Source organism: Patiria miniata, unplaced genomic scaffold (assembly GCF_015706575.1).
Source record: "Patiria miniata isolate m_02_andy unplaced genomic scaffold, ASM1570657v1 HiC_scaffold_8, whole genome shotgun sequence".
Classification (NCBI taxonomy): Eukaryota; Metazoa; Echinodermata; class Asteroidea; order Valvatida; family Asterinidae; genus Patiria; species Patiria miniata.
Genome location: NW_024037075.1, coordinates 11,455,477 through 11,481,708, shown reverse-complemented (window position 1 = coordinate 11,481,708; position 26,232 = coordinate 11,455,477). Strand labels below are relative to the sequence as shown.

Genomic DNA, 26,232 nt, shown 5'->3' with positions numbered 1-26,232 from the left:
CAACTTCAACAAATGGAGTCAAAAGTACAATGATTTCTTTGCATCTTATTTTTGTTTTATTGGTCCAGAGACAAAAACACAAATGTGAATGGGAATATACCTACCATACTTTCCTGACTTCAGCAAACTAAGGGAAAATATCTGTTGTATAATATACAACAGATATTTCCAACTTGCTGATGAGCTACATGTACAAATAGTAGACCCACTACTTGTATATTTAACTGTGATTGTACAAACCTATGATTACATAAACATGTGTGTGCATGAAGCTAGCTATGATCGAAACACATCCGAATTTCCCTGAACTATGTATCTCTCCCCCCCCCCCCCCCACCCCACCCCTCCCCCCCCCAAAAAAAAACCAGGAGAAAAACACATTTTCTATGTACATACATGCATTTGGTGCCACTTACATGAAAAAAAAAATCATTACTCATTTAAATATTCACTGACGACATTGCTAATGATGTACTTCTACAACAATTTTCTAAATTCAAATTTCCATACCAGCACTGCCTGTTAACAAAAGACGTCACAGTTTTGGAGAAAAAACACATTAATACAAATTATTAAAACATACAACAGGCAAGATACTTTTACAATGATTTTCTAAATTCAATTTTCCATACCAGTACTGCCTGTTAACAAAAGATGTCACAGTTTTGGAAAAAAACCCACATTAATTAATACAAATTATTAAAACATACAACAGGCAAGATACATCTGGCAATTGTAATTACAACAATTTGTAATTAGAAATTGTCGGAAAGCCAACTTTTCACTGTCCAATCAGTGGGCAATGCATATCTATTACTGTCACAGTTTTCAATAAAAACAGTTTTTCACAACACTATCACAAATGTCTTAGCCTCACTTAACTGCTAAACATGCAAGTTTGAAGGATATAGGTATATAACAGCTAAAAACGGACATGCATCTGTATTTATTGCATTTGATTTCACCTGAATTTCCTTCACCAGCAAAAAAAATCCTCGCAACTTTCTGTTGCAGAACAGTCTTAACCTTAGTGCACAATGCACACAAACTAAAACAAGTTTCATGATTTAGCAGAATAATCACACCTTCATCAAATTTCATCTAATTTCCTTGCAATTCAATCATACTTAATTAATCTAAGTCTTTACAGAGTCAATTCACAACAAAACCTCAATTCAAAATTTGTACACCAAGTGTCTTATTTTGCTAGCTACAATCTGAGAAGAAAATAGGCATATAATTATATTTGAGGACTAGGGCCATCAAATTACCTATCTGGGGAAAACTCATTTGAGACAAGCGTAACGATTGGAAGACAAGTTATTTTTTTTCCTTTGTCAATGATTGTGACAGCCAATCCAGCCCCTCGTACAATCCATCACCGCTTGTAGCACACGTTGCCTGGATGTACCAATGGCGGCTGCGCAGGCCGTGAAGATTTAGCTTTTCAGTGATCTCTTGGCCGTTCATGGCATTTGGAAGATCCTAAGATTTGAGGAGAGACAATCAAAAGAGAATATTGAATCATCTTTTGAGGATAGAGAGTAACAGTTATAGACGTTCTAGTTCAAGAAAGTCTTGCCCTGCTCAAATACCAAACTACAATAACTATTTAAAGGTATAGTCCATCATTTGTAATTTGTGCATTTTGTTCGTTTGAAGCAACAAACTACTCAAAATCTGAAGAAGGGTGCTGAACAACTAACCTGATGACGTTTTAGCTCAGCTTCAACTGTATATTCCGAGAAAAACAGCATTCTAGGATCTCGATTTCAAATCAAAAGTTGCTGAATCATGTTTTGAATTGGGCCTGAATTCAGTGTTCGAGACACGTTCTCACTGAGCCGAATGCAGCTACGCGATGTCGCGCACTGATCCGACAAATTAAAGCAACCGCGCGCGCGTGTGCGCCCTGCCAATGCTTGCGCGCGCTTCGCTGAATAACAAAACAAACTACTCATTTGAATTTCCTACGGTGCGTCTTAAGAAGCACCGTTGGAAAGGCCTTCTTTTCTTGATTTCTTCAAAATGACAGCATGCCAGAAAGAATAATTTCACAGGGAGTTTAGTCCCCTTACTATCTATCAACCAAGTATGTTTTTCAACACTAATTACGTCAGTCACTTTTTGGATAGCAGCAAATGATGGACTATAGCTTTAAGAAACTAAAGGAAGTAAAAGATACATCCTCCCCATCCTAACTCCCCCGATAGTTATTCTCCTCTTGCAGACATTTTTTTAAGCACTGAATATCCATTTGTGCATCGCCAGGCAAGTGAATGTACCTGTTTGTTAGCAAAGACCAGAACATGTGCGTCTCTCAGTTCATCCTCATTCAGCATCCTGGCCAGCTCGTCGCGGGCCTCTCCGATTCTCTCCCTGTCGTTGCTGTCCACGACAAAGATAAGACCTGTGTAGACAACCAAAATGTCTTGCTATCAACGGTCAAGAAAAAGCTGATGGGCAAAGTGAGGTAGGGTACTGATACAGCCGAATCCAGCCATTTGATCACTGCACACCCGCAAGGCCCCCTTCAATGGCGAAAGCATTGTGCAAGCTATTGTGCAAAGCTAACGCAATGATTTCGCCATTGAAGGGGGCCTTCGTGATGGAATCGATAGCATGCCTGGATGGGTCTATGGCTCTGTGCAAAGGATACAAAGATCAGCGGGGAAAGCAGTCTTACCAGGATTTTCTTTCCTGACGGGGAAATTTAAAATGTGTTTTTTTTTTAAACCATCATCGGAGGACTTCTTTCTTTGTAAGGGTACTACTACTACTACCTGTACTGCACAAGTCTATCAGAGGGTTGTAGTGACCTCCAACCTCCCCGAACAGAAGTAAGGGACCAACAATCACTTGGGAGCAACTGAACAGTATCAGCTACCTGCTTTAGCCAGGTAAGCAAGGGTCTTAAGCAGAGGTCTTTTCCAGTTAGCGGGCCGATGACCATGATGAAACTAGTTGGCACAATCCATGAAAATGTAGTTAGGGTGGGAGAAGGCTCTGAATTGAGGGGAAAGTGGTCTTCCTGACTAGTTTGACATGAGGGACCAACAAGTATCCCACCTTGTGTGTTCTGGAAGTAGTGTCGCCAGAGAGGTCTGATTTTGTCTTGGCCACCGACGTCCCATACTGTGAAACTGATGTTCTTGTATTCCACTGTCTCTACGTTGAAACCTGTTGGATTAAGAACAAATGAGGACTGTAAAAGTCAGAACGTCTATAGGATCATCATGCTGAGGAGAACACAAGTGTTGTGGGGTCTTGAAAGGCACACTGGCAGCTGGTTAAGGTGCTTTTTCATACATGACTTCTTAATTTTTTTTTATGATATTACACAGTTTATGTAAGTCATGGCAAGCCTACATGTCACAACTTCATCAGAAACTTCCAGTCTATGACATGTCCACAAGAAAGCTAATGGGCAATTCCACGGTTACTCACGTTACATTTTTGATGTACTTTTGAGTTTCCTTGGGCTGTAATTACATGTACCTTACTGAAAAGGTTTAATAACTGTTATCTCCATGGTAGATAGAGTAGACCTAGACTTACCTAAGCACCAAAGATGACATCCAGAAAAATGTGTTATGTATGATAAACAAGACGCACAAAATCGGTTACTCACGTTACGAAAATGTAACGTGAGTAACCGATTTTGTGCGTCTTTTGTAACGTGAGTAACGTGGAATTGCCCTAATTTTTAAGAGATAGAACCAGGGGAGAGGTCTAGTCCCTGCAAGTCCTCCAGTCCATCACAGGCTATTTAAATGAGCTTTGACATAGGCATTCCTATGTTATTGTTCATCCACTGTTACTTGTGACTTGACTTGTGAATGGAATTGTGATTTACTTGTGACTGGACTTGTGGTGGATTTGTGATGGACTCGACTCCATCCCTTGATAGAACATTTTCTTTTTAATCTTACATTGCCTAACACTACGACCAGTTAAAGGGAAAATACAACATTTGCAAACATCGAAAAATAAAAATACCAAGTTTTTACGAAATACCTTACTAGGATGTTGATAAATGACAGTCTAAAGCATTCTGTAAAATTATGGCACCTGGTGTGAAGTCATTTTCAAGAAATTGGTATTTTTGTATACATTTCCAACGGTGGTCGGCCGACCACCGTTGGAAAAACCTAACTATTTTTCAACTTCTGCTCCATATTTACCATTTGTTTCAGTCCACATTGTGTTTGCTATTGGTTACATGTTCATGAATGGGTGCAGGCCAGGTAGACTGGTTCCCTTACCGTACAATTTTCCAGCATCTATAAATTGATCCATTCCATCTTTAGTGGAGTCGGGAACCAGACTACTTGAACATTTTTGTTTTTCTTGGTTTTTTTCAACATTTTCGAACACAAAACTTCAAACATGTCAGTGTATCAATATTTTGTTCTATTATACTAACCGGAAAATTACAGTGAAAGCTAATGATGTACATTCCCTTTAACATCAAGTCAGTTGGGCAACATTGACACTGCAATTTATTATTATTATTATTAATCATTTTTGGTAATGAAACCAAGGATTCCTCAAAAGCGCCCTAGGCACTGTAGCTCGCAAGCCTGAAGAAACCTGTGGAGAGAAGACAATGAGAAGAAATTACAGTTTTAGAGGTGGGAGGAAAAGCCCAGAAGAATATTCTGAGGAAAACCCACGGAATCAGGTAGGGACTGAAAACCCAATCCACATATTGGCCCAGGCGGGATTCAAACCCGGGTCACAGCGGTGGAAGGCGAGGAAAGTACCGCTACGCCAACCTGACTCCCCAAAGTTGAACCACATCTTCGTTTTTCCAAAAACAAAAAGCCTCAGCAGTATTCCTAGCCAAGAGAAGATGTTGCCTGGACCGTAAGGTACTCACCGATGGTGGGTATGGTGGTGACGATCTCTCCCAGCTTGAGCTTGTACAAGATGGTGGTCTTGCCTGCAGCATCCAGCCCGACCATGAGGATACGCATCTCCTTCTTGCTGAACAGGTTCTTGAATAAACTTGTGAACGCTCCCATCTTGTCTTGAGTTGACTCGCCGAGTTGTTAAAATTTAGAGGGATGCAAACTCTTTGGAGTTAACAAGACAAATCCTGAACGCCTACGGTGACTTCTGCAAAGATGAAAAATCAAAAGTACTGGACATGATTTTGTAAAATTATTGGCAGGAAAAGCAAATAAATAGTATTGCAACTTCCGAGGAAGACTGAACTTTTAGATTGAGCTATAGGTAAGACAACAATATATCAAAACCTTGTTTTACCTGAATTAGAAATTGTGAGAGCAGTTGGATTTTTTACAGACTCCCTGTAAATATGAGAAAGGTATACATGTGTGGTGCGTGATAAAAAACACCCTTCATGTTGAAGAAATATCTTGACTCTCAATCAAGTAAGCTTTGCAGGAGTTGACAAGACTAAGTTTGGATTTTTTTTAAAACTGGAATTGGTTAAAGCAGGCAGGTTGGGAAGAGAAAACACAAAAGGACTTTTGATAACAACACTTAAAAAAGGATAAATTTGCAAACATATCTGACATTTTTGGGAGTGGGGAAAAATAATTTTCAAAGGTTATAGAGTTCATAGCGCAAAACCAGGACAACTCAATTTGAAAATAAGCACAAGCTGGAGATAATACTCTTTTTTTTAGTCTACAAATTTAAAGGTTTATTCACTCAAAACAGATTTTGCCTTACTATTCTAAACATACATGTATACAACTCAAAATACAGAATGCCAATAATAATCTTCAGAAGATAAATTATGTGGACGTTATTTCACATGTTTCATCCGTAACTGTACAATTTGTTAATCTGCATGTTATCGTGGTAAGCGGAAGTGATCACTAGCCTGGTATTTGGTTACCGCTACTGATTACCAACCAAAATCACACATAATACACACTGCCTTCTGGCTGGTAGTCAGTTTTACTCTAAATTTTTGCTTAGCTTAATATTGCAGTAAACCTCTTCAAATTCAACAATGATTTGGTTCCTAATCAGATGTGAAATAACGTCCACAATATTATGTAATATACATTGTAAATACTAAGGAAAAAGCGCAACTACCAATCCGAATAATTTTATGAGGACACATTAATAAATCGGTAATTCGGGATCTACATGTACATGTATGTAACCCCCTCCCAAAACACACAGAAAAATATATTAATATCCTCACTGAAAATGCCATTACAAGGCGATCTAATAATAAATACACACTGGGACGTTTTTGTTTTAACTGGTTTTGCTTTTCACTGGAAAAACTTAAAAGCAATTTACAGATGCAATGGAGTTCTAAGGTACATCATACATGTACTTGTACAAGCACCATGTTTAATATCAATACCACGTCCGTTTTGTCTATCTTGGGGGAGTGCCATGCTTACGGCAGGAATGTATTCAAAAGTTCCTCCGAACTCTCTCGTTGTATTCAACTGAAGGGGAACTTGCTTACCAAGTCCAAAGAATTTTAACGTAATGGCCTTTTTGCAAAAGGTTTTGGTTGTTTTAGTTAAAAAAAACACCATGAACGCAAAAAAGTCTACTAAAAACTGTGCAAGAACAAAGAAATGGAAAGAAGAGGAGGAACTTACCAGTGACGGGTCTGGAAAACATAAATTTCAGTGGGATCGGGAATTATATCTGCCAATTTTGCAAAGACTGACTAACAGTAGAATAAGTTATTCGAATGAATTAACAACTACCACAAAAGATACTACTGGCTATATGATTTCCGGTTAAAACGAAACTGCTACATTTTCATACTTAGGCACGTGTACGGTAAATATAAGACAAGTGCAAAATAGGTAAACAAGCCATGTACAAAGTCCGCATTCATTGCCAAATACTTGAACAAATAATAAATTTAGGGAATGTTAAACTACATGTACTCTGTACCACCAGTCCGCGTTTCATGACCTCAAAGCTTTGAACGACTTTGTCACAATTGCAAACTGCAATTTTTAAAGAGAAACACCAACCCTCCTAGAAATGTTTGCAGTCGGGCTTCAATTTCCACAAAAGTTTTTAAAAATAATTTTTACATGTGTATTTCTAATGAAGCAAGTTCCTGAATCATATTAACCCCAAAAGCTGTAAATTTATGATCGTTTTAGTATCAACAGCGTGTCCTATGGTTGGTTCTGCTAAACAGTATTATACTTTCTAAATAGTTACATGGACAACTAAATCACTTGTTAAAAATACCCACAACCATTAAATATGTACTGTTTTCATTTACTATTTTTTTTTTACATGAAAATCCTGAAGGTTAATAGACGAAACTTTGTCCTTTAAACATTGAAAGGGCCGGTATTTTTGCCGATGTGAGCAAACATGAACACACAAAAAGGGACGGTACACTTCCCTGCAGATCTTATTAAATGATAAATTGGTTCTTCCTTATTTGGACATTTGCTGGAAGTCGGGTGCTGCTTCGGCACTTTTACCATGAATGAGATTCCATCATGATTTACTCTCAATCTTAAGAAAAAAAAAAAATAGATCCAAGGATCGATAACACCAAACAACTTGCATGTCGGACACGACTGCAGTAATTCCTAAACCAGTGTGGGCCTTATTCACGAGTTGGCCATTTTTGTCGAGTTCCCTGAACGTATTTCATTAAGTGTTAACTGTTCAACGGGATGGCGCCAGACTATTTATGCAGGCACAATGCAGCCTTATTTTACTGTCTGGTTTTTTTGTTTAACCCTCCTACTATTTAAGAGGTCACCAATGGTCAAAATGTTTGTATCTCACCTCCTGGCCTACTGTGTACAAACCAATGGGGGTCTTGACCAATATTGACCCAAGTAATAACCAGGCTGACAATGCATGTTTCCATAGGAGGGTTAATCTGGCTTTAAACATAAGAGAATGTTTATTTACAAATTTAATATTATTCACTGAAGCAGACTGGAATTAGTTAAGCACTAACTTGCTTTCACTTCTCTTCACAAGCTCCAAAAATTAAGATTTCCCTCACTTGAATTCAATATGGCCGACTCGCGAATAAGGCCTGTAGTAGTCAACTGCATCACAAATCGTCACAAGTCCATCACAAGTCCATCACAAGTCCATCATAAGGCTTCCAGTCTCATGTCAAGTCATAAGCTACTCAAATGATCTGTGACAAAAGTATTCCTTTGTCGTTGTTCATCCTGTTACTCATGACTGGACTTGTGATTTACTGTAAACTAGCCTCGTGATGGATTTGTGATGTACTCAACTACAAAAATGTCCTGAACCTCCAATATCCCTCCTGACGCCCACCTCCCACCCCCCCCCTCAAAAAAAAAAAACACACACCAATGAGCCTCTGCCCAACTGAGCACTCCCAAATGATTCATCTACATGTACAAACAAGTAAAACCACCCAGGTTCTCGTTAGAGGTTCTTTATTTGGTGTTCTTCTTGAGTATATTGGACAACCAGTCTAGACCTTCGTACAAACCGTCTCCGCTAGTGGCGCACGTGGCCTGGATGTACCAAGTGCGATTGCGCGTCTTGTGCAGACCTAGTTTGTCTGTGACCTCTGCTGCATTCATTGCATTGGGAAGATCCTGGACGGGAAGAGAAAATGAGCAAAAGTTTAAAGGGAAGATACAACATTTGCAAACATCACACAACGAAATGATCAAATTATCACGAAATACCTTACATGACAGTCTAAAACATCATGTAAAATCGTGGCTCCTTGTGCTGACATTTTCAAGAAAAATGGTATTTTTCCAACGCTGGTCGGCCGACTGGCTTTTTCAAAAACTGCTCCGAATTTTTCATGATTAGTTATTCCACGTTTTCTTTTCAATTGATTACTCAACTAGGGGTACAAGCCTGCTAGACTGATCCTCTGACCTTACAATTCCCCAAAGTCTATAAATTCTCTGTTTCATCTTAAGTGGGGTCAGGGTGTCACGGTCATGGGTGTCACCAGGATTTTTTCTAGAGGGGGGCAAGATTTTGTTTTTGCCAAAAAATGCTTGTATTTCTCAACACATTCTCGATTTATCAGTTTTAGAGGGGGGCAGGGACATTTTGCCCCCCCCCCCAACTCATTAAATTTACACCACTTTGTCTTCGTGCCTCTTTTATTTTTTTCTTCTTCTTTTCTTTTTCTTCCTTTTTTTTTTTTTTTTCTTTTCCAGGGGGGGGGGGGGCCAAGTGCCCCCCTTGCCCCCCCCCTCGCGACGCCCATGGTCACGGTCTCACTTCTCTGGCGTGCTAGCTTCTCCAAGTTGGAAATTTCGTTTCAACACGCATGCACAAAATTGCGCAGAAGTGTTCACTTTCGCCAACTTGATGTGTGTGCTGAGTTCTTTGGGGTTGTACTGGTGCACGTAAAAAGTTAGGATGTTTGTATGTATACGTCACAGGGTACCATCGAATCCAGACCTAGGCATGGTGGGGCGCGCAATTAACTCCAAACATCCTAATAACCAAAAAGACTTGACGGATGCACATTTATTTTCAACTGTGGTTGAATGGGTTGCAAATTGGATATGCATGTGATGGACCACGACCGAGCAAGGAACACGCTTTTTATTTTTTCCTCAACGCACACGCAATGACGATGGGAACACAACTTCAGAATGCTTGCAATATGACTTGACCCACAGGAAGTGTTACATAACGCATTCTTGGGTGTCCCTCACTGTCTGTATGGACCGAGTAGACTCTACAACAACAACAATACAGCCCGAGGAAAAGTTAGCACAGCGGACACATGAGCATGAATAGTGCTCATGTAACGTGCACTGTAACGTGCTCCATTATCCGCCAAATCCAACCAAAGAAGCTGGCACGCTGGAGAAGTGAGACCGTGACAAGGGAACCAGACTACAAGAACATGAATGGTTTTCTTGGTTTTTCCACTATCTACAAGCCCAAAACGTGAAACATGTCATTTTTTAACAAAATTGGCTATAACATACTAATCCTCCAAATCCATTTTATTTCTGAAAATTGCAGCAAAAGCAAATGTTGTACATTCCCTTTAAGCATGGATGTGCATACAGTACACCTGTGTAATTTCAGTGGTTTCACAAGACATACTTAAGGGTGCCGCTGCCCCAATGTTGACCGGAGAAATTGAAATGTGGCCCCACGCTACACAAGTTGTGCACCTCTCTCGGAAATTATGTGCTGCATGGAAAATACTAAATTTAAATTTCACCATCTTTACAGCAGCACTCCCCCACCAGTAACTTTGTCTAAAGCAATCCATTTTAATACCCCATCCTTATTGAAAATCTTAAAGACTGCTGGATTTGTGATGTGCAGTGGCACTTTCCTTTTCCTTCCACCACTATGGCCTTGGTTCTCATCTCATGCGACATGTCAATTGGCTTTTTAGTTGCTGCCTGACACTTCTGCTTTTTAAGACAGAATCAGAAACTCTTGACCAGGATATCCCTACTTTTTCTTTATCAGTATTGAACTGGGTCCAAAGAAGCAACAGCTTAAAGGGAATGTACATCATTGGCTTTTGCTGTAATTTTCAGAAATGGAGTATTTGAGGGATAAGTATAATATATCAAATATTGTTACACTGACATGTTTGAAGTTTTATGTTTGAAAATGCTGGAAAAACCAAGAAAAACAAAATTGTTCAAGTAGTCTGGTTCCCTGACTCCACTAAAGATGAAATGGATCCATTTATAGTTGCAAGAAAATTGTAAGGTAAAGGAACCAGTCTAGCTGGCCTGCACCCGTTCATGAACATGTAACCAATACCAAACAAATTTGGACTGAAAAAAGGTAAATTTGGAGCAGTAGTTGAAATATAGTTAGGTTTTTCCAACGGTGGTCGGCCGACCACCGTTGGAAATGTATACAAAAATACCATTTTCTTGAAAATGACTTCACACCAGGTGCCATAATTTTACAGGATGCTTTAGACTCTCATTTACCAACATCCTAGTAAGGTATTTCTTAAAAACTTGGTAGTTTTATTTTTCGATGTTTGCAAATGTTGTATATTCCCTTTAAGGAATGGGTGCTGTACCTGTTTGTTAGCGAACACTAGAAGGTGTGCGTCTTTCAACTCGTCCTCGTTCAGCATTCTCGCCAGTTCCTCTCTAGCCTCGCCGACTCTTTCTCTGTCGTTGCTGTCAACCACAAAGATCAGTCCTGGAAAAGAAAAGAAAATGTATACCATTAAAGCCAAACTCCTAGAGTAATGGAACGTTCCAGATCTGGCCATAACCCTGCCCACATTAACCCTAACCCACCTCACTCCTCCAAAATCCTCCTGGCGGTATTGGAGGATTCTAGAGGATTGAGGATGAATGGTGATTGAATCAAATGAGGATTCTGGAGGATTGAGGATGAATGGTGATTGAAGCACATGAGGATTTTGGAGGATTGAGGATGAATGGTGAATGAAGCACAAGAGGATTTTGGAGGATTGAGGATGAATGCATTTTGAGGCAGGACTGTCTGATGATTTTGAAGGATTTGGCGTTGGTTATCCTTCATTTAAACACGAGTGCAAAGTTTTGGGATGAGGAGGATTTTGGAGGATTGAGGATGAATGCATTTTGAGGCAGGACTGTCTGACAATTTTGAAAAATTTAGGCGGAGTTGAAAAATTTTGGAGGATTTTGGAGGATTGAGGATGGTTGTAAGCAACAAGGGCCTAGGGGGTTAGGGTTAATCTATGGAACATCCCCTTGCACAGCAAGGGTCTATGATATGCCAGCAGATTCGGCAATTAATTACGCAAAACAAGACTGCGTCTTGACCTCCAGATTCTGACCATTCAGCGGGCGCCTTCTATATCGGGTCTTTGATAACCTGTTGTCATAGACCTAGACACACATCTATCGTGTTTTCGTTGTGAATTGTGTTAGCAAACCTTGGCTGCGTCACACAGCCTGTAACGATATGTTGCGCGATGTGTCAACGACATGTGGCTTTGAATGATCATGACATTTTTTTTAATAACGCGTGTAATGCGAACGCCCTTTGGGCCCGTTCACGTCACGCCCACGATGAGAGCTTGTGCATTCTATACGCGTAGTATTTTGCTAACAGTTTTGGAGAGCCAATGTCGTGTCTAGGTTTTATTAGATATCTATGCCCGTTATTGTATTACAAAAACATGGCATTCAAATTGACCAATCAACAGCTAAGTCCAGATTTTGGAATGAAATGACGTCATGTCGACTCCGATTGGCTGGTGCATGGGGTCGCATAAGTTTGCATGCATGGATATATCAGACACTGGACCGGAGACAGAGAAGGCTCCGTTGGACAACGGGTGATACTCAGACTACGCCCACTTTTGGTTTGTGTACATTTGTCACGGTGCTTGGACCAAGTCTTATCAAGCCAACGTGGTCACCTTGCCAAAGTCCTGAACTACGGGCTTATTTATTTTAAAGGAACAACAACTAGGAAACAGCAGTCTAGCTGTTGCATTTTGACAGATTTTGGGTGCTTAACCCTAACAACCCTGAGCCCATCAAGCTCCAACAGCGGGTTTTGCTTGATTTTGGCAGGGTTGGTACCGAACACTGGCCAGCTGGTGTTGGACTTTGATTGACTGGGTACCAAAGGCCCAGGGAGACCCTGTTGAATTTTGTGAGGTTCGGGGCAGAAGGGCATGAGATTTGTGAACACGTTGGAGTTTGAGGGAGTTCACTGGCATTTCTTCGTGGGTATGCTCACCCACGGTCCTCAGCACAGTTTGTGGTCAAATGTGCATGTACATGGGAGTTCACAGGCATTTCTTCGTGGGTACGCTCACCCACGGTCCCCAGTACAGTTCCTGGTCAAATATATTGCTTTATTTTGTTAGGTTTGGTACCATCCCTATCCAATCACTCGACAATGCATAGGCCCATCCATACCAAGTCAATCAAACTCCAACAGTTGGAGTTTGGCAGGTTTAGTACTGTTCCCCGTACAAGGCCTGTTGGAGTTTGGCAGTTTTGGTACCAGTGCTTACAGACCTGTATGCAGCTGTTGAAATTTGTTAGGTTTGGTATCCTTTCTAGTGCAAGAGCCTAGGGGGTTAGGGTTAAAGCAATATGGCGCGGAATGAGCCTCAGTACTGATGACGTCACGCTTTGTTTACTTGTGCACTTTACAATGGGGCTAGGAAATCGTGGTCCCCACTAGGCTCCCATTAGAGAGCACACATAAACAAAGCGTCACGTCATCAGTACAGCGGCTTAATGATTCTTAAACACTACAGTCGCACCCACCTTGTGTGTTCTGGAAGTAGTGACGCCAGAGAGGTCTGATTTTGTCTTGGCCACCGACGTCCCATACTGTGAAACTGATGTTCTTGTATTCGACTGTCTCTACGTTGAAACCTGCCAAAGAGAAGCAAACAAAATTGTCCATTAATCTTACTTAAAATGAAAAAGAAACTGAAAAAGTGTTTTTACAAAAACTATTTGTGCAATATCCAACCAATCTGGAAGTTATGAACAATGCTACATGATAATGTGGGATATGACAATAATTAAAAAATCTTATCACTCTTCAGTGAAGTTTAAAACAACTAAGTGTTCTTGTTTAGGTAAGCTCCTTCTTAAACCCTCCAAAATCCAAACCCCCCCCCAAATAAATCCTGACACATTTTTGGAACTTTAAAGTTCAAAGGCAGCAATCAAGTCCCATGTAAAATAACAGTGGCTGGGCTCTACTGTCCCCAATCCTGCAAAATCCTTCAAATATGCCTGGTGGATTTTTGTAAGGTCTGCGAAGGCGACTGTGAATGGACAAATGCAAATAGGATTCTGAAAGGATTTCAGGAATTGCTCCGTCTACTCACCAATGGTTGGAATGGTTGTGACAATCTCTCCAAGCTTGAGTTTGTACAAAATTGTCGTCTTTCCGGCGGCGTCCAGCCCCACCATGAGAATCCTCATCTCCTTTTTGCCGAAAAGGCCCTTAAATAAACTCGCAAATGCTCCCATGGCAACGGCGCTTGTCTTTATAACACAGACAGGTGGACGGGTGGGTGACAATTGGCACAGCAGTTTTACATGCAAGGACGACACAGGTACAGTAGGTTGGGTGACTAGGTCTGTGAACCAGACTGATTGGTCAACTTTCACAATCACTTGGACTTCCTTTGAAAGGAAAAAAAAAAGGCAATGCAAAAAATCAATCATTTTTTATGAAACAATCGTCACTGATGATCAGAAAAAGGTATTACGTTGACTGTGAAAAACTTCAGTTTGAGTCAAGAGAGCTTGAAATGTACAGTGCTTGGATAAAATGTCCACTTTGTTTTGAGCGGTGTTTGAACACAGTCATGGCAACATTTTGGTGAGAAAACTTGTCCGACTCTACATGGATAATTTTATCACTTCTCTGCACTTTCTAGTTGGCACTTCATGAATATTAATTAAGACAGCGGAATACACTGTCCAACCCTGATGGCACATCACCAGTTCACCCTTCAAAACACAGACACATTTTTTTTTAGGTTCAAAACAATTCTAGCATTCTTGGGAACAAACATAATTCAAAGTTGAATATGTCCGTTGCAATGAAGGAAAACGTACAAAAACATGCACGTACTGTACGTACAAACCGTCAGACATACAATGCACATCATCATGTACACTTTAACCCAAAATCAACACCCCTGTGTTGGAGGATTTCGGTGGATTGAGGATACCTCCATATTGCAAAAGTTGGTGGATTTTGATGGATTCAGGACAGTAAGCCTAGCAATACTGCAGGATTTTGATGGATTCAGGATACCTCCATATTGGGCAGTTGGAGGCTGCTGGGCGCATCCACGTTCGTGCACAAACCTGGATGGCTTTTGTACTGCTATTTGCACATCTGCGTTTGTATTCTATACAGGTGCGTTAATGAAGCTGATACGCCTAAAACCGAAACTCACAATCAGTAAATGAGCGTTTCATTCTGCTCTGCGTAAACAGTGCAACGCGTGCGCGTGTCTGCTGCAGATGATTTTTGCCATGACATTTTTTAATCGTCATGAAGCACTTATGTTGTTTGCGTATGTTGTACTTGAGTGTTGCATTTAGAGTACATTTTCAAAATTCACTCCATCTGATTTAAAATGTCTGCGCACTGGAACGCTTCAATGTATCTTCGTGGGCAAGAATGAGGAGTTAGCGCCCCAGTAATCTACATATACATGAAGCTCTGTGGTATTGGAGGATTTATTTTCTACACACCAAAGCCATGCTACGTGTACAATATACAGCACAGGCCCAACATACAGGTGACAATATACAATAAACAAGCTTCAGACGCTGTGCCCTAGTCTGTCCTGGTGGAAATATGTAGAGCATAACTGTTTTTGAAGGCGAGTTGAGCACCATGCACCAACTTCATGCAACCTTTAAAACATACTCAACGAACAACAGTCGGTTTTAATAGGATTCAATTGACCTTGTGTCTGCAGTGAGTGTGTCTTCTTTTGGCTCTGGTGTGTCTGCCTTGGGTTTCTTTCCAATGGACGTTTGGTTTTCATTTGAAAAGAACATTAAATCCCAGGTAGACAAAAATCAGACACAGAAGATCCAGCAGAAGTCATGCGAACTGCAGCCTCGTAGTGACAAAATTCATACGTCGAACGGCAATCGTGCCAATTGTATCTTTTGCAGACAATTGCTGGCATAGGGAAGCCGGGCTTCAATACTTTCCCTTCGTCTATAGTGCATCAGATGGGCCAGGCGCCTCATGATTGGCCCGTCTGACGGCACCCTTGATATGCACTAAATAGACGGTGTCTGTGGTCGGTTCCCAGACCAAAAAACTCTTTGACTATTCTGAGGTCATGCCAACAAGGCTTCGCGTGCACGTTACAACTCAAACTGTAGCTTCGGTCATTCAGTTTTGGTCAAAAGTGCGCCCGCATACATGCACTTTTGACCAAAACTGAATGACAGGCAACAGCCGTACAAATGCACATTGTCAAAAATTGATGCAAGCTAGGGAGGGCGCGATTTATCACACCATGAATAATGCAACACGACGCTTTCGTGAACAATGGCTGTAAAAGTCGTCCGAATTCAACTCGAAATTACAAGATAACTAGACCTCTGAAGAGGTGCCGAATTTAACGTTTTGTTGATATTAAGCAGTTGTAGACGGCATTGGGTGAGTATAAAGTGACAAAATAATTGTGATTTCGAATGGATTTTCGGCTCCCTTAGCAACCGACCCTCCGTCCAAATACCATATCTGGATCTGTGACGTTTAATTAATACGGAGATAGGCCTAGTCCAGTATTATTACGTCACATTTACATGATTTATGGGACTAGTTTGGACTTAAACATTTTTTCAGCAACTCCCATTCATTCAGTGTTGCTTCGTTCTCAAGGGGACCACACTATCCGCATAGCTGGCACTAGTGGCAGTGGCAATGGACTTGAATTGTCATGAGGGATGATGAGACATGATTGTTTCTTTTCCAATTCCAGTGACTCTTTTCCAACCTCATCATGCTCGTAGTCGTACTAGCCAGAGATTTTTTTAGGGGTAGGCCTAGTCCGAGTAACTTGGACCCAACTTATAGCCTTTTTTTAACATTTGGACATGGTCTGGCGATAGTAAGGTCCAAGCTAATACCGCGAGCTGGACAACACCGTCCCAAAAACCAACATTTTCCAACAAAAAACATCAGATTTCACCTTCAAAACGGCCTCCAAATTACTAGATATGCCACCTGAGGTACAAGTAGACATCGATGATTAAGATGGTTGTACTGAAGTTTACTTACGATCCGGAAAAAAAGTGAAACTTTCCGTTCATTTCGGAGAGCTCCCCTCGCGATCTTGAACACGTTAAATTTCCGATCGTGTTTAATGAGTGCGATTCCGTTACCGAGCGCGCGCGATGCATCGATTATGATAATGAGTCACGTTTGTAAACACATACATGTGCATTTCGAACTGTAAAAGGGAATCGGGAACCAGCTTGAACTGGCTTGCACAATGTATGTGTTTACAAACGTGACTCATTATCATAATCGATGCATCGCGCGCACTCGGTAACGGATTCGCACTCGGGATACGGGGACCATCGAATGTACGCTGGGCATGTAGAAGAAATCGCGTCGTTCAAACATTAAACACGATCGGAAATTTAACGTGTTCAAGATCGCGAGGGGAGCTCTCCGAAATGAACGGAAAGTTTCACTTTTTTTTCCGGATCGTAAGTAAACTTCAGTACAACCATCTTAATCATCGATGTCTACTTGTACTTCAGGTGGCATATCTAGTAATTTGGAGGCCGTTTTGAAGGTGAAATCTGATGTTTTTTGTTGGAAAATGTTGGTTTGGGACAGTGACAGGTTGATGTTGTCCAGGTCGCAGTACTTGGTCGCACTAAAAAGCGTCAACACAGCGTCAACACATGACAGAAACGTCAACACACCGTCAACACATCCAAAACACATTCTGAATTGACAGAAAAGGTATATAATTGTAAAGCATAGAATAAAAGAGAATTTTCAATGGATTGAGTTTACATTTTGTTGTTAAAAATATAGTATTTTCACGCGAAAAAATGACCCTTCACTTGCACGGCCGTTGTCCGCCATTTTGACTTCGCACAAAGCTTGGACTACACCATTTAAAGTAGGGGTGTGTAGGTAATCTTGTCATAAACAACAGAGGGCGCCTTGCTGCAGAGAGGGACACCAGTGCACTCTGATCTGTGAGGGACTGAGGTTTATTGTACAACGCTATCACCCTTTAGCATAATGGTATGGTCCGCGCTTCCACTGAGGCAACATGGCAGCCGATCTCGGAGCGGCACGGAGAGCCAATTTTCTTGAACTGAAAATCGCAATTTTCAGACGTTTAACCTATTGATTTTAAGCCAAAATCTTGTTTCTGTCCATACCGTATGGGTTACATACTGCTTGTGTCAATTTTAATGCATTTTGGATGTGTTGACGCTGTGTTGACGCCGTGTTGACGCTTTGGAGTGTGTTGACGCTGTGTTGACGCTTTTTAGTATGACCGGCGGTACTACTAGCTTGGACCCCACTAGACCCGTGAACGTGGCGTTGCGTTGTATACAACGCCACGTTCTTGTTTCATTTCGAACCTGGCGAAATCGATCCGACATACATAATTCCGTATGGGTGTTGAGTACTCACCTAGAAATCTAAATTTGCCCGTCCGATTGTTTCGGCTGTGTAATTTCGACGAAATTTGCCCATCAGTGAAGACCCATACGAACGTGTAGAAATTAGATTTTAACCTGACCCTGACAAATAACCCCGGACGCGTCTGAGTCGCTTGGACAGATTGACGGCTGTTTCATGTCGCAACCCCGAAAAAAAAAAACCCGCAGATGATTGGCTGCTCGGCTCATCTCGTGTACAGTACGTGTGTGCACACTAGGCTTGGACGGTATTTCGGTATTACCGGATAGTCAAGGTTTTTTTTAATAACCGACTAACACCGACTAATGATTCATGAATACCGAAACACCGGTGAAGTCGGTATAGAATTTCAATACCGTGGTATTCTTCCTTTGTGTTCAGAATCTTCGCAAAAGCCTTTCAAACAGAAAGACAAGCAACCTCTTTGACATGTTTGATTCCATTCTTTGTGGTTTCAGGCATCCAGTTTCATGTCTACATTGTCAACTACCGTTGACAGATTGAACACAATTGTCAAGCTCGACGAGAAAACCTGATACTTCGGCAGCTGCAATACCACAAAGGCCTTTGAAGTTCTGCTAACGCCGCCGTGTTTGCGGTTTTCTTTGTGTGTAAAGTGTCTCCGCTGAAAGTTCAAACAATGTTTTACACATGGAGTTTTTGACGGTCGTGACAAAAACTGGTCGTCTTAATTGTTTCTCCGTGGTTGTTCCAGAGAAATCTTACATCATCATGCGTAATTTTTGCCACAACATAGTTCCCAAGAATATCAGCAACAAGAACAAAAACCTTGTCAATCTTGGTTATATGACCGCCGAAACTTGCAGGCTTCAGTCTAGTGCTATATGCGTGCGAGATGCACGTGCAAAGGGAAGGGACGCCTGGATTCACATGCGATGCTGAGCCGTCCGATCCGGGGAAAATGAGAAACAAATATTTCAAGGAAAGCGCAATATCAAAGCCATCATGATGTCTCATCATGGGCCTTGGGAATAAATGTACAATCAGGCAGTGTCGGCACCGACGCGCAAAAGGAAAACAAATCTGGACTCGCCTGAATATACGAGGCAGCGAGTGTGAACCATCCGGGAAAATTAAGGGAAAAAAATACTTCAACGGATGATTTCTCAACGTGGGTAAAAACTCTTGAACGATCTGGAAGCGGTCACTTTAGTGTTTATGTGCGTCATGTGCGTGGTGCGTGGCCGTACATATGCCAGTGCATGATACGTCATACACGTGGTCCCACACTGGTTCCGCACAGAGAGAGTCGGAACACGTGCTTTTCCCCACCCATTGCATTTATCGATCTAAAGCTGTGTCCGCACTCGCCTTTTTTTGGAAGGTTTTACCGAGACGATGGTGAGATGAAAAATGGTCAAACACCCTTTTAAAAGAATCTGATTGACCACCTAAATCTACGCTCGGAACATTTTTTTTCATTCATGTTTCGGTTCGATTGGTCCGTTAGTTATTCATCGGTACCAACGTTCAAAGGGAAGGGACTCGCCTGAGTATGCCGAGTCGTCTAGATAAAAATCCGGAAAAGAAAATACTCCAAAAGAAAGCGTAATACAAGAACCATGATTTCTCACCGTGGGAAAACCCCCCGTAATGCCCGCACGATCACACGTAAAGCTACGCCCGTCCTGCTGGGCCCACAAGCACAATTGCACGTGCTTTTTCCCACGCACTGTGTAGATCAAGCTGATTGGCCATCTAAAACGGCGCTCGAAACATTTTCCATTCATGTTTTGGAATGATTGGTCCGTTCGTTATGAAGGTCGCGGCACCGACAACTTCATATTACAGCGTCCACAATTGCGCATGCGTAATATTGTGATGTTTACTATTATCAATCACGGACCGATCACGTGAGAAGGAGTACGATATTTTTTGTAGGAGTCCGATTTTCACATGACACCGGCGAAGCACGTAAGGAGTCGCTGGTGGCCGGCATTAATTGCGTGAGCCTTTTAAGTCACTCACAATGGATACCAACTGAAAAGCATACGTTAGCTAGGATCTGGGGATCGTCGCGTGGTCGGCCTCTGGCATCGGTCGACGATCTGCATTATTTTTTAGTGGACCTTGTCAAGTCAATGACTTACAAATTCGAAAAATGCAAAACCACAAAAAGTAAGCTTCCCCTGTTTAATAATCTGTTACAATGATATGTTGTTTTTACAAAGAAATGGACTGATAATGAAAGTTTGAAACCAAGACACTTTTAGTGTAGGACTAGGAGATTTGCGGCGTGAAGCATTTGCGTGATTTATGCTGCGCCGGCGGCTTATCAACTCGGCACGTGGTGTGGTGGTTAGTTATTTTTTTCTTCTGATAATGACGTAACTAATACCCCGCTTGACATAATACTGCGGTTTTAGTGAATACCGCGGTTTTTTTGTCACTCTATACCGCGGTATAGTAAATGCAATACCGTCCCAAGCCTAGTGCACACACACGCGGGCGCACGTGCGACCGCGTGCGGTGCGGTGAGAGAGGAAAGGACTTGAAACTTGTCTAAAACGATGTCTGTTTTAGCTGCGACAGTAAACAGCCGTCGAATCATACGAAAATAAAACGCAATGCGCATGCGTCAGTTGGGAGAAAATGGCAGCTAGCAGTAGCGGACGGACTTCATGAACCGGGGCCAGAATTTTCCTCAATTTTCGTCAAATGCAAGTTTTGACGTACAAATAGAATTCAAGACAGCTTCATATGTGAGTAAGCCTACTTATTACATGGGCAAAATAACGTCCAGTGTGTGTGTGTAACGGAGGGAGTCAGAGGGACACGTTCGCCAGGTTCGAAAATAGACAACAGCGTGGCGTAGTTTACAAGCCACGTTCACGGGTCTAGGACCCCACTATCGCTAGCCCCACTAGTGTGGCCGTCGGTATGCTGCGCTGAACCTTTGGCCACACACCGTGGTACCGCGCGCTACTGAGGACGAAGTTTTTCATAAAATTCAGGGCAGTTTCTTACAATTTCAGTTTCTTACTTTCTTATGGTTGTAATGTCTCCTATCACTTCTGGGATGCTTAGCATGTGCTTAGGTCTAATGATGTTCCATTTTCCGAGATATTCTTCAATCTTTCTGGAGTCCATATGCACTCGTGAAACGTCTGGTGATGGCAGCCATTTTGAATGGGACAAGAGATGACCTCAAGCTGTGACGTCGCGTGTATGCAAATTGCTTGTCGAGCGCGCGAGGGCGCGAGTTGCAAATGCGACGGCTGTTTCCTGTACCATGCATTTATCGTCAGGGGGCCACGTGCACCGATCTCTATTCAGGATCTACGGCACAGGAAACAGCCGTCGCATTTGCAACTCGCGCCCTCGCGCGCTCGACAAGCAATTTGCATAAACGCGACGTCACAGCTTGAGGTCATCTCTTGTCACATTCAAAATGGCTGCCACCACCAGACGTTTCACGAGTGCATTATGGGCTCCAGAAAGATTGAAGAATATCTCGGAAAATGGAACATCATTAGATCTAAGCACATGCTAAGCATCCCAGAAGTGATAGGAGACATCATAGAATACAACCATAAGAAAGTAAGAAACTGAAAATGTAAGAAACTGCCCTGAATTTTATGAAAAACTTCGTCCTCAGTAGCGCGCGGTACCACGGTGTGTGGCCAAAGGTTCAGCGCAGCATACCGACGGCCACACTAGTGGGGCTACACTATCGCCAGACCATCCATGTCCAAAATGTTAAAAAAGGCGATAAGTTGGGTCCAAGTTACTCGGACTAGGGTAGGCCTACTGTGTAGGCTTATTTCCGAGTGGCGGGGTATTCTGCAATTACTCCACGCCCCCGCCCGCCCCCCCCCCCCCCCCCCCCCCCCGCCCCCCCAACATGCCCAAGGCCAAGCAATAAACATGGCTTCCCTTCCATGGGCCATAGTGACTGGGAATTGGGGGCGAACACTGTGGTTATTGTGTAATGCAAACGTGCCAAACGTTATGAACGAGGTTGGGGCGAGTTGACACACAACGTTCATGACGTTTAAGCCGTCCAGGATTCTGCGAGGAAAACATATCATTTCAAGCACTACAATACCTAAAATTCAAACTTACCTGTACTATAGATTAATCTCCAATTCCAATTTTCATGAAAACTCAGAAAACCGATTCAAAACCCCAACAAACCACAATTTTTAAAGTGTGAATATCACCCGTCCGTGCCAACATCGAATCTTCAACGTGGAGGAAGAAAATTGTTCAGAGACACGTCACTGCGTGACATCACGATTTCTAGCCAATCCGCATCGCGTGCCGGTAAATTATGCATATGCATGACCATAATATGCAAATAAAAAGAAATCGTTGCATGAAAAACTTCCTTTGGAAATCTGAGGGCCTTTCTTGTTTTCTAGATAATTTTACCCTAAAATCTCTCTCTCCCTCTTTAAAACTAAAACTAAATATTTTTAAAGGTTTTTCTTCAGATGCAATTCATTCCAACAAATTATTGGGTCCACATTCCCAGACAAACGGAACAAAATCAAAAGCAGAAAAAAGGGGCTGGACATGTGGTTCTTTATGAAACTTTTAAAATCAACCTTCTCAGTGTTCGTTTTCTTTTCAAACCTTGGACAGTAAACTAACTACTGTAGACTTTAAAGAAAGAAAAGGGAGCAACATTTGGTCTTCTGTGTATTAATTCAATACTACATTTATTTCCTTACTTCCAAAAATGGTTTGCTTCCAACTTTGGTAGTAAATCCATACAACAGAAATCAAAACCTTGAACCACAGAAATTATTTTGTAAAACTGTGCCCCTCCCAAAATTTTATCTACAATTCCACCAGTTGCGACCTGCTAAATTTCATCATTTTATCGGTGGAAAGGAGAAATTGATGACATAACTGAAATCATGGAGTTGTGGAAAAAAATGCTCCATATAATGCCAACTTTACCCAGCACAGAAACTGTCATGAAAATCTGTTTGCATTTACACAAATGGAGACAATTCTTACACAATGCTCTTGGTAGTGGCATGTACAATTGCCACTAATGTTATTTCCTCCAATTTAGCATATCCCCACTTTTATAACCCATACAAAAAACCCAAAAAGATAAATTCTGCCTAAAACCTTGCAGAAATTGGCTTAATTGCTTAATAGTCCATTACAATCCTTTACGAGTTAAATTGAAAAACAGCTCACATCGGGAGAATTTTAAGATTGGTGCTTTCCACAGAGCTATATTTAAATTACTAGAGCGCTAACTTCGTGTACAAAGTAATGCCTGCTGGGCGCATCCATGTTTGTGCACAAACCTATGGAGACCTAGAAATTTTGTACGGCTTTTGTACGGCTATTTGCATATCTGCCTTTGTATTCCAAACCGGTGCGTCATCGAAGCCGATACGCCCAAAACCGAAACGTATGATCAGCAAATGAGCGTGTCATTTTGCTCTACGCAAACAGCGCAACGCGTGCGCGTATTCGCTGCAGATGCTTTTTGCCATAACGTTTTTTGGAACCGTCAATGACGCGCTTAAGTTGTTTGCGTATGTTCTACTTGCGCGTTGCATGTAGAGTACACTTTCAAAATTCAATCCATCTGATTTCATTATGTTCTACAAACACGCACATGAATTCAAAATGTCTGCGCCCAGGACGGCTTCAAAGCGTCTCCGCGCGCAGAATGAGGAGTTAGCGCTCTAGTAATTTAATATAGCTCTATGGTGCTTTCACACTCATAGACTCATGTTCAAATGTGACCCGTGCATACCAACAGTGCATTGTAGTCAGGGGCGAGGCTCCAATTTGAACTCTTAAAGTGACGTTGAACAGGGTGCTAGACATTCTTCAAATTCAACTCACAAAATACTAATACGTTAGATTCATAATCACACTATTCTTCTTACGCTACACATATTCTGGTTTGGTTACAGCGAGTGGAACAGCTTTACATAACTGTAGGCACGTGTATGGTTTGTTAATACATGTAAACAGACCATGTCCACATCAATACGTCAACATACACATACTGCAAATACCAATGTTGTGAAAACAAAGAAAGAATTTCTATAATGAGTTCACACAAAATACATTCAATGTAGGACAACTGGTTTCCCAAGCACTCTTTTGTGGCCTTATCGCATTTGTTTTATTGGTAAATATCACAAAGATTAACATACGGTTGTTCTTGGTAAAGTTATCGGACCATGTAATAGTATCATACAATTAACAGTATCTCTCACATGCAAATTAATACAGACATGTTTACTTATCACTATGCAAATTTTTAAAGAAAACATGGACACCCCTTTGTCCTGAAACTATCAGCCTTGAACGAAAAAGTTCAAATCATTGACTGATGTTTTCTTTTCAAGCAAGGAAACTATTTACTACGCTGCTTTTTCATCAAAGCCACTACTTTTTCTCCAAAGTTCAACAAAACTGCAACCTAGAAAAGAACAATTTTTCTGAGTTTATAATCGGAATGAAATCAAGGTTAGATATCAACAACAGTCTGCCAACACCATTGACATGGCTCCATTTTAAGAAAGCCTTGTTTCAATAAAGTTGGTGACATGCAAAGTAAACACAGACATTAAAATTGTTCATTCATTACTTTTATTGGACAGCGAAAACCCCAAAATGGTCACAACTGTATTAAATCATTAAGTTTGTTTTCTTTTCTTCCAAATTACATTAATTCCACTTAAATATTAGCAAACTATTTTTCTTGATTTACATAGAATAGCAACCCCCACCCTTCCCTAAAAAAAGGGGAAAAAAGACAAAGATATTTTTATATGAAAGAGGGACAGACAATTAGAGACACCAACCAACAGACAAACTGTTAAGGCTAGATCTGCACCGCTTCATATAATTCCCATAAACAAAGTGCAAAAAAGCCTTCTACTTCATCCAATGTAGTGTCTTTCCGGAGATGCATAACTTGGAGAACCATGTATTTGAAACGACACGGATTGCGTATAAGAAATGTGTTCAAACTGTGCCAATTTGATGAAATAAACAACCGTTTAACCAGTTCGTGCTGGATGACGTGTATACACGCAAAGGTTTTGTGGTATTCGGAACGGATGACGGATAAACACTCAACAAGGGAGGCCGGAAATATGTGTGTGCTGCCTGAGGGTGATGGCTTCAACCCGTATGGCTTGAGATCGAGTGAAAATTAATCCTGCGCCTCATTCCGTTCTTGTCAAGGTAACCCAGTTCGAACTGGTTAAAGATTTTTATTAAAGAAGTTTGCACCCTTACCAGGATCATTTACTAAGGGTTTCCCTTTGACCCACTTGTACCCAACTTTTACTGGACCAACTAAATTGTCCACCATTTGGTATCACTATCATAATCCATCAAACGCCGTACCAGTGTTCTAACAGAAAAGGCATATATAAACAGAGGAAAGCATGCATAAATCGGCAAGGGTTTGGATATGACAGGATACCAGCTAAGAAACACACCATTACAGAATGCAGAGGTTTAAATCTGGTTACCATCCTTATTTATAGTACCCCCTTTTACTGAATGTGAATGTGACACTTTAAAGAGGTTGTGGAATGCTCGAAGACATTTCCGTCATTTTTTGGGTATATGTAGCCTAAGGTGTGATGAAATAAAAACGACTATTGTTTCTGTCATAAAATGAGTACAAAGGGTACTTTTGAGAGCTATTTTTCAGGTCCTGTTTCGACCCGAACGTGCAATTTGTGTAAAAGTCGTCGTTGCGAGCAGCAAACAAAACACAGTAAATCGTGACGTAATAAACAGGGCTCGTTTATGCTACTCTGTATCGGGAGTCCTGTTTATTAGGTTATGATTTACTGTGTTTTGTTTGCTGCCCGCAACGACGACTTTTACACAAATTGCACTTTCGGGTCGAAACAGGCATGACAGGACTTGAAAAACAGCTCTCAAAAGTACCTTTTGTACTCATTTTATGACAGAAACAATAGTCGTTTTTATTTCATCACACCTTAGGCTACATATACCCGAAAAATGACGGAAATGTCTTCGAGCATTCCACAACCTCTTTAAATCTGATACAAATTTAGGCTGATGCAAAATATGTAAGAATAAGGTGCATTCATGAAGTTATATTGAATC

The 26,232-nt window shown here is 41.3% G+C and overlaps 1 protein-coding gene across 1 annotated transcript; it reads right to left on the bottom strand.

Moving 5' to 3' along the window:
• Positions 1 to 399: 399 nt before the first annotated feature.
• Positions 400 to 22,376, bottom strand: LOC119719727 (guanine nucleotide-binding protein alpha-2 subunit-like). The gene is made up of 9 exons (XM_038189225.1): positions 22,219 to 22,376; positions 13,799 to 14,099; positions 13,224 to 13,334; positions 11,018 to 11,142; positions 8,412 to 8,573; positions 4,883 to 5,054; positions 3,070 to 3,180; positions 2,286 to 2,410; positions 400 to 1,485 (listed from the first exon to the last, which is right to left on the bottom strand). The coding sequence occupies exons 2-9, from the start codon at positions 13,941 to 13,943 to the stop codon at positions 1,321 to 1,323; spliced, it is 1,116 nt and encodes a 371-aa protein (XP_038045153.1). The 5' UTR covers positions 13,944 to 14,099; positions 22,219 to 22,376; the 3' UTR covers positions 400 to 1,320.
• Between the last annotated feature and the right edge of the window lie 3,856 nt (positions 22,377 to 26,232).

What these genes read in the sequence shown, in the direction of transcription:
- LOC119719727 (XM_038189225.1), bottom strand. Translation starts at nt 13,943, where the DNA reads ATGGGAGCATTTGCGAGTTTATTTAAGGGCCTTTTCGGCAAAAAGGAG. An exon ending in CACAACCATTCCAACCATTG is followed by an intron (nt 13,335 to 13,798) that starts GTGAGTAGACGG and finishes TCTCTTTGGCAG; the next exon opens with GTTTCAACGTAGAGACAGTC. An exon ending in TAGTGTTCGCTAACAAACAG is followed by an intron (nt 8,574 to 11,017) that starts GTACAGCACCCA and finishes CTTCCCGTCCAG; the next exon opens with GATCTTCCCAATGCAATGAA.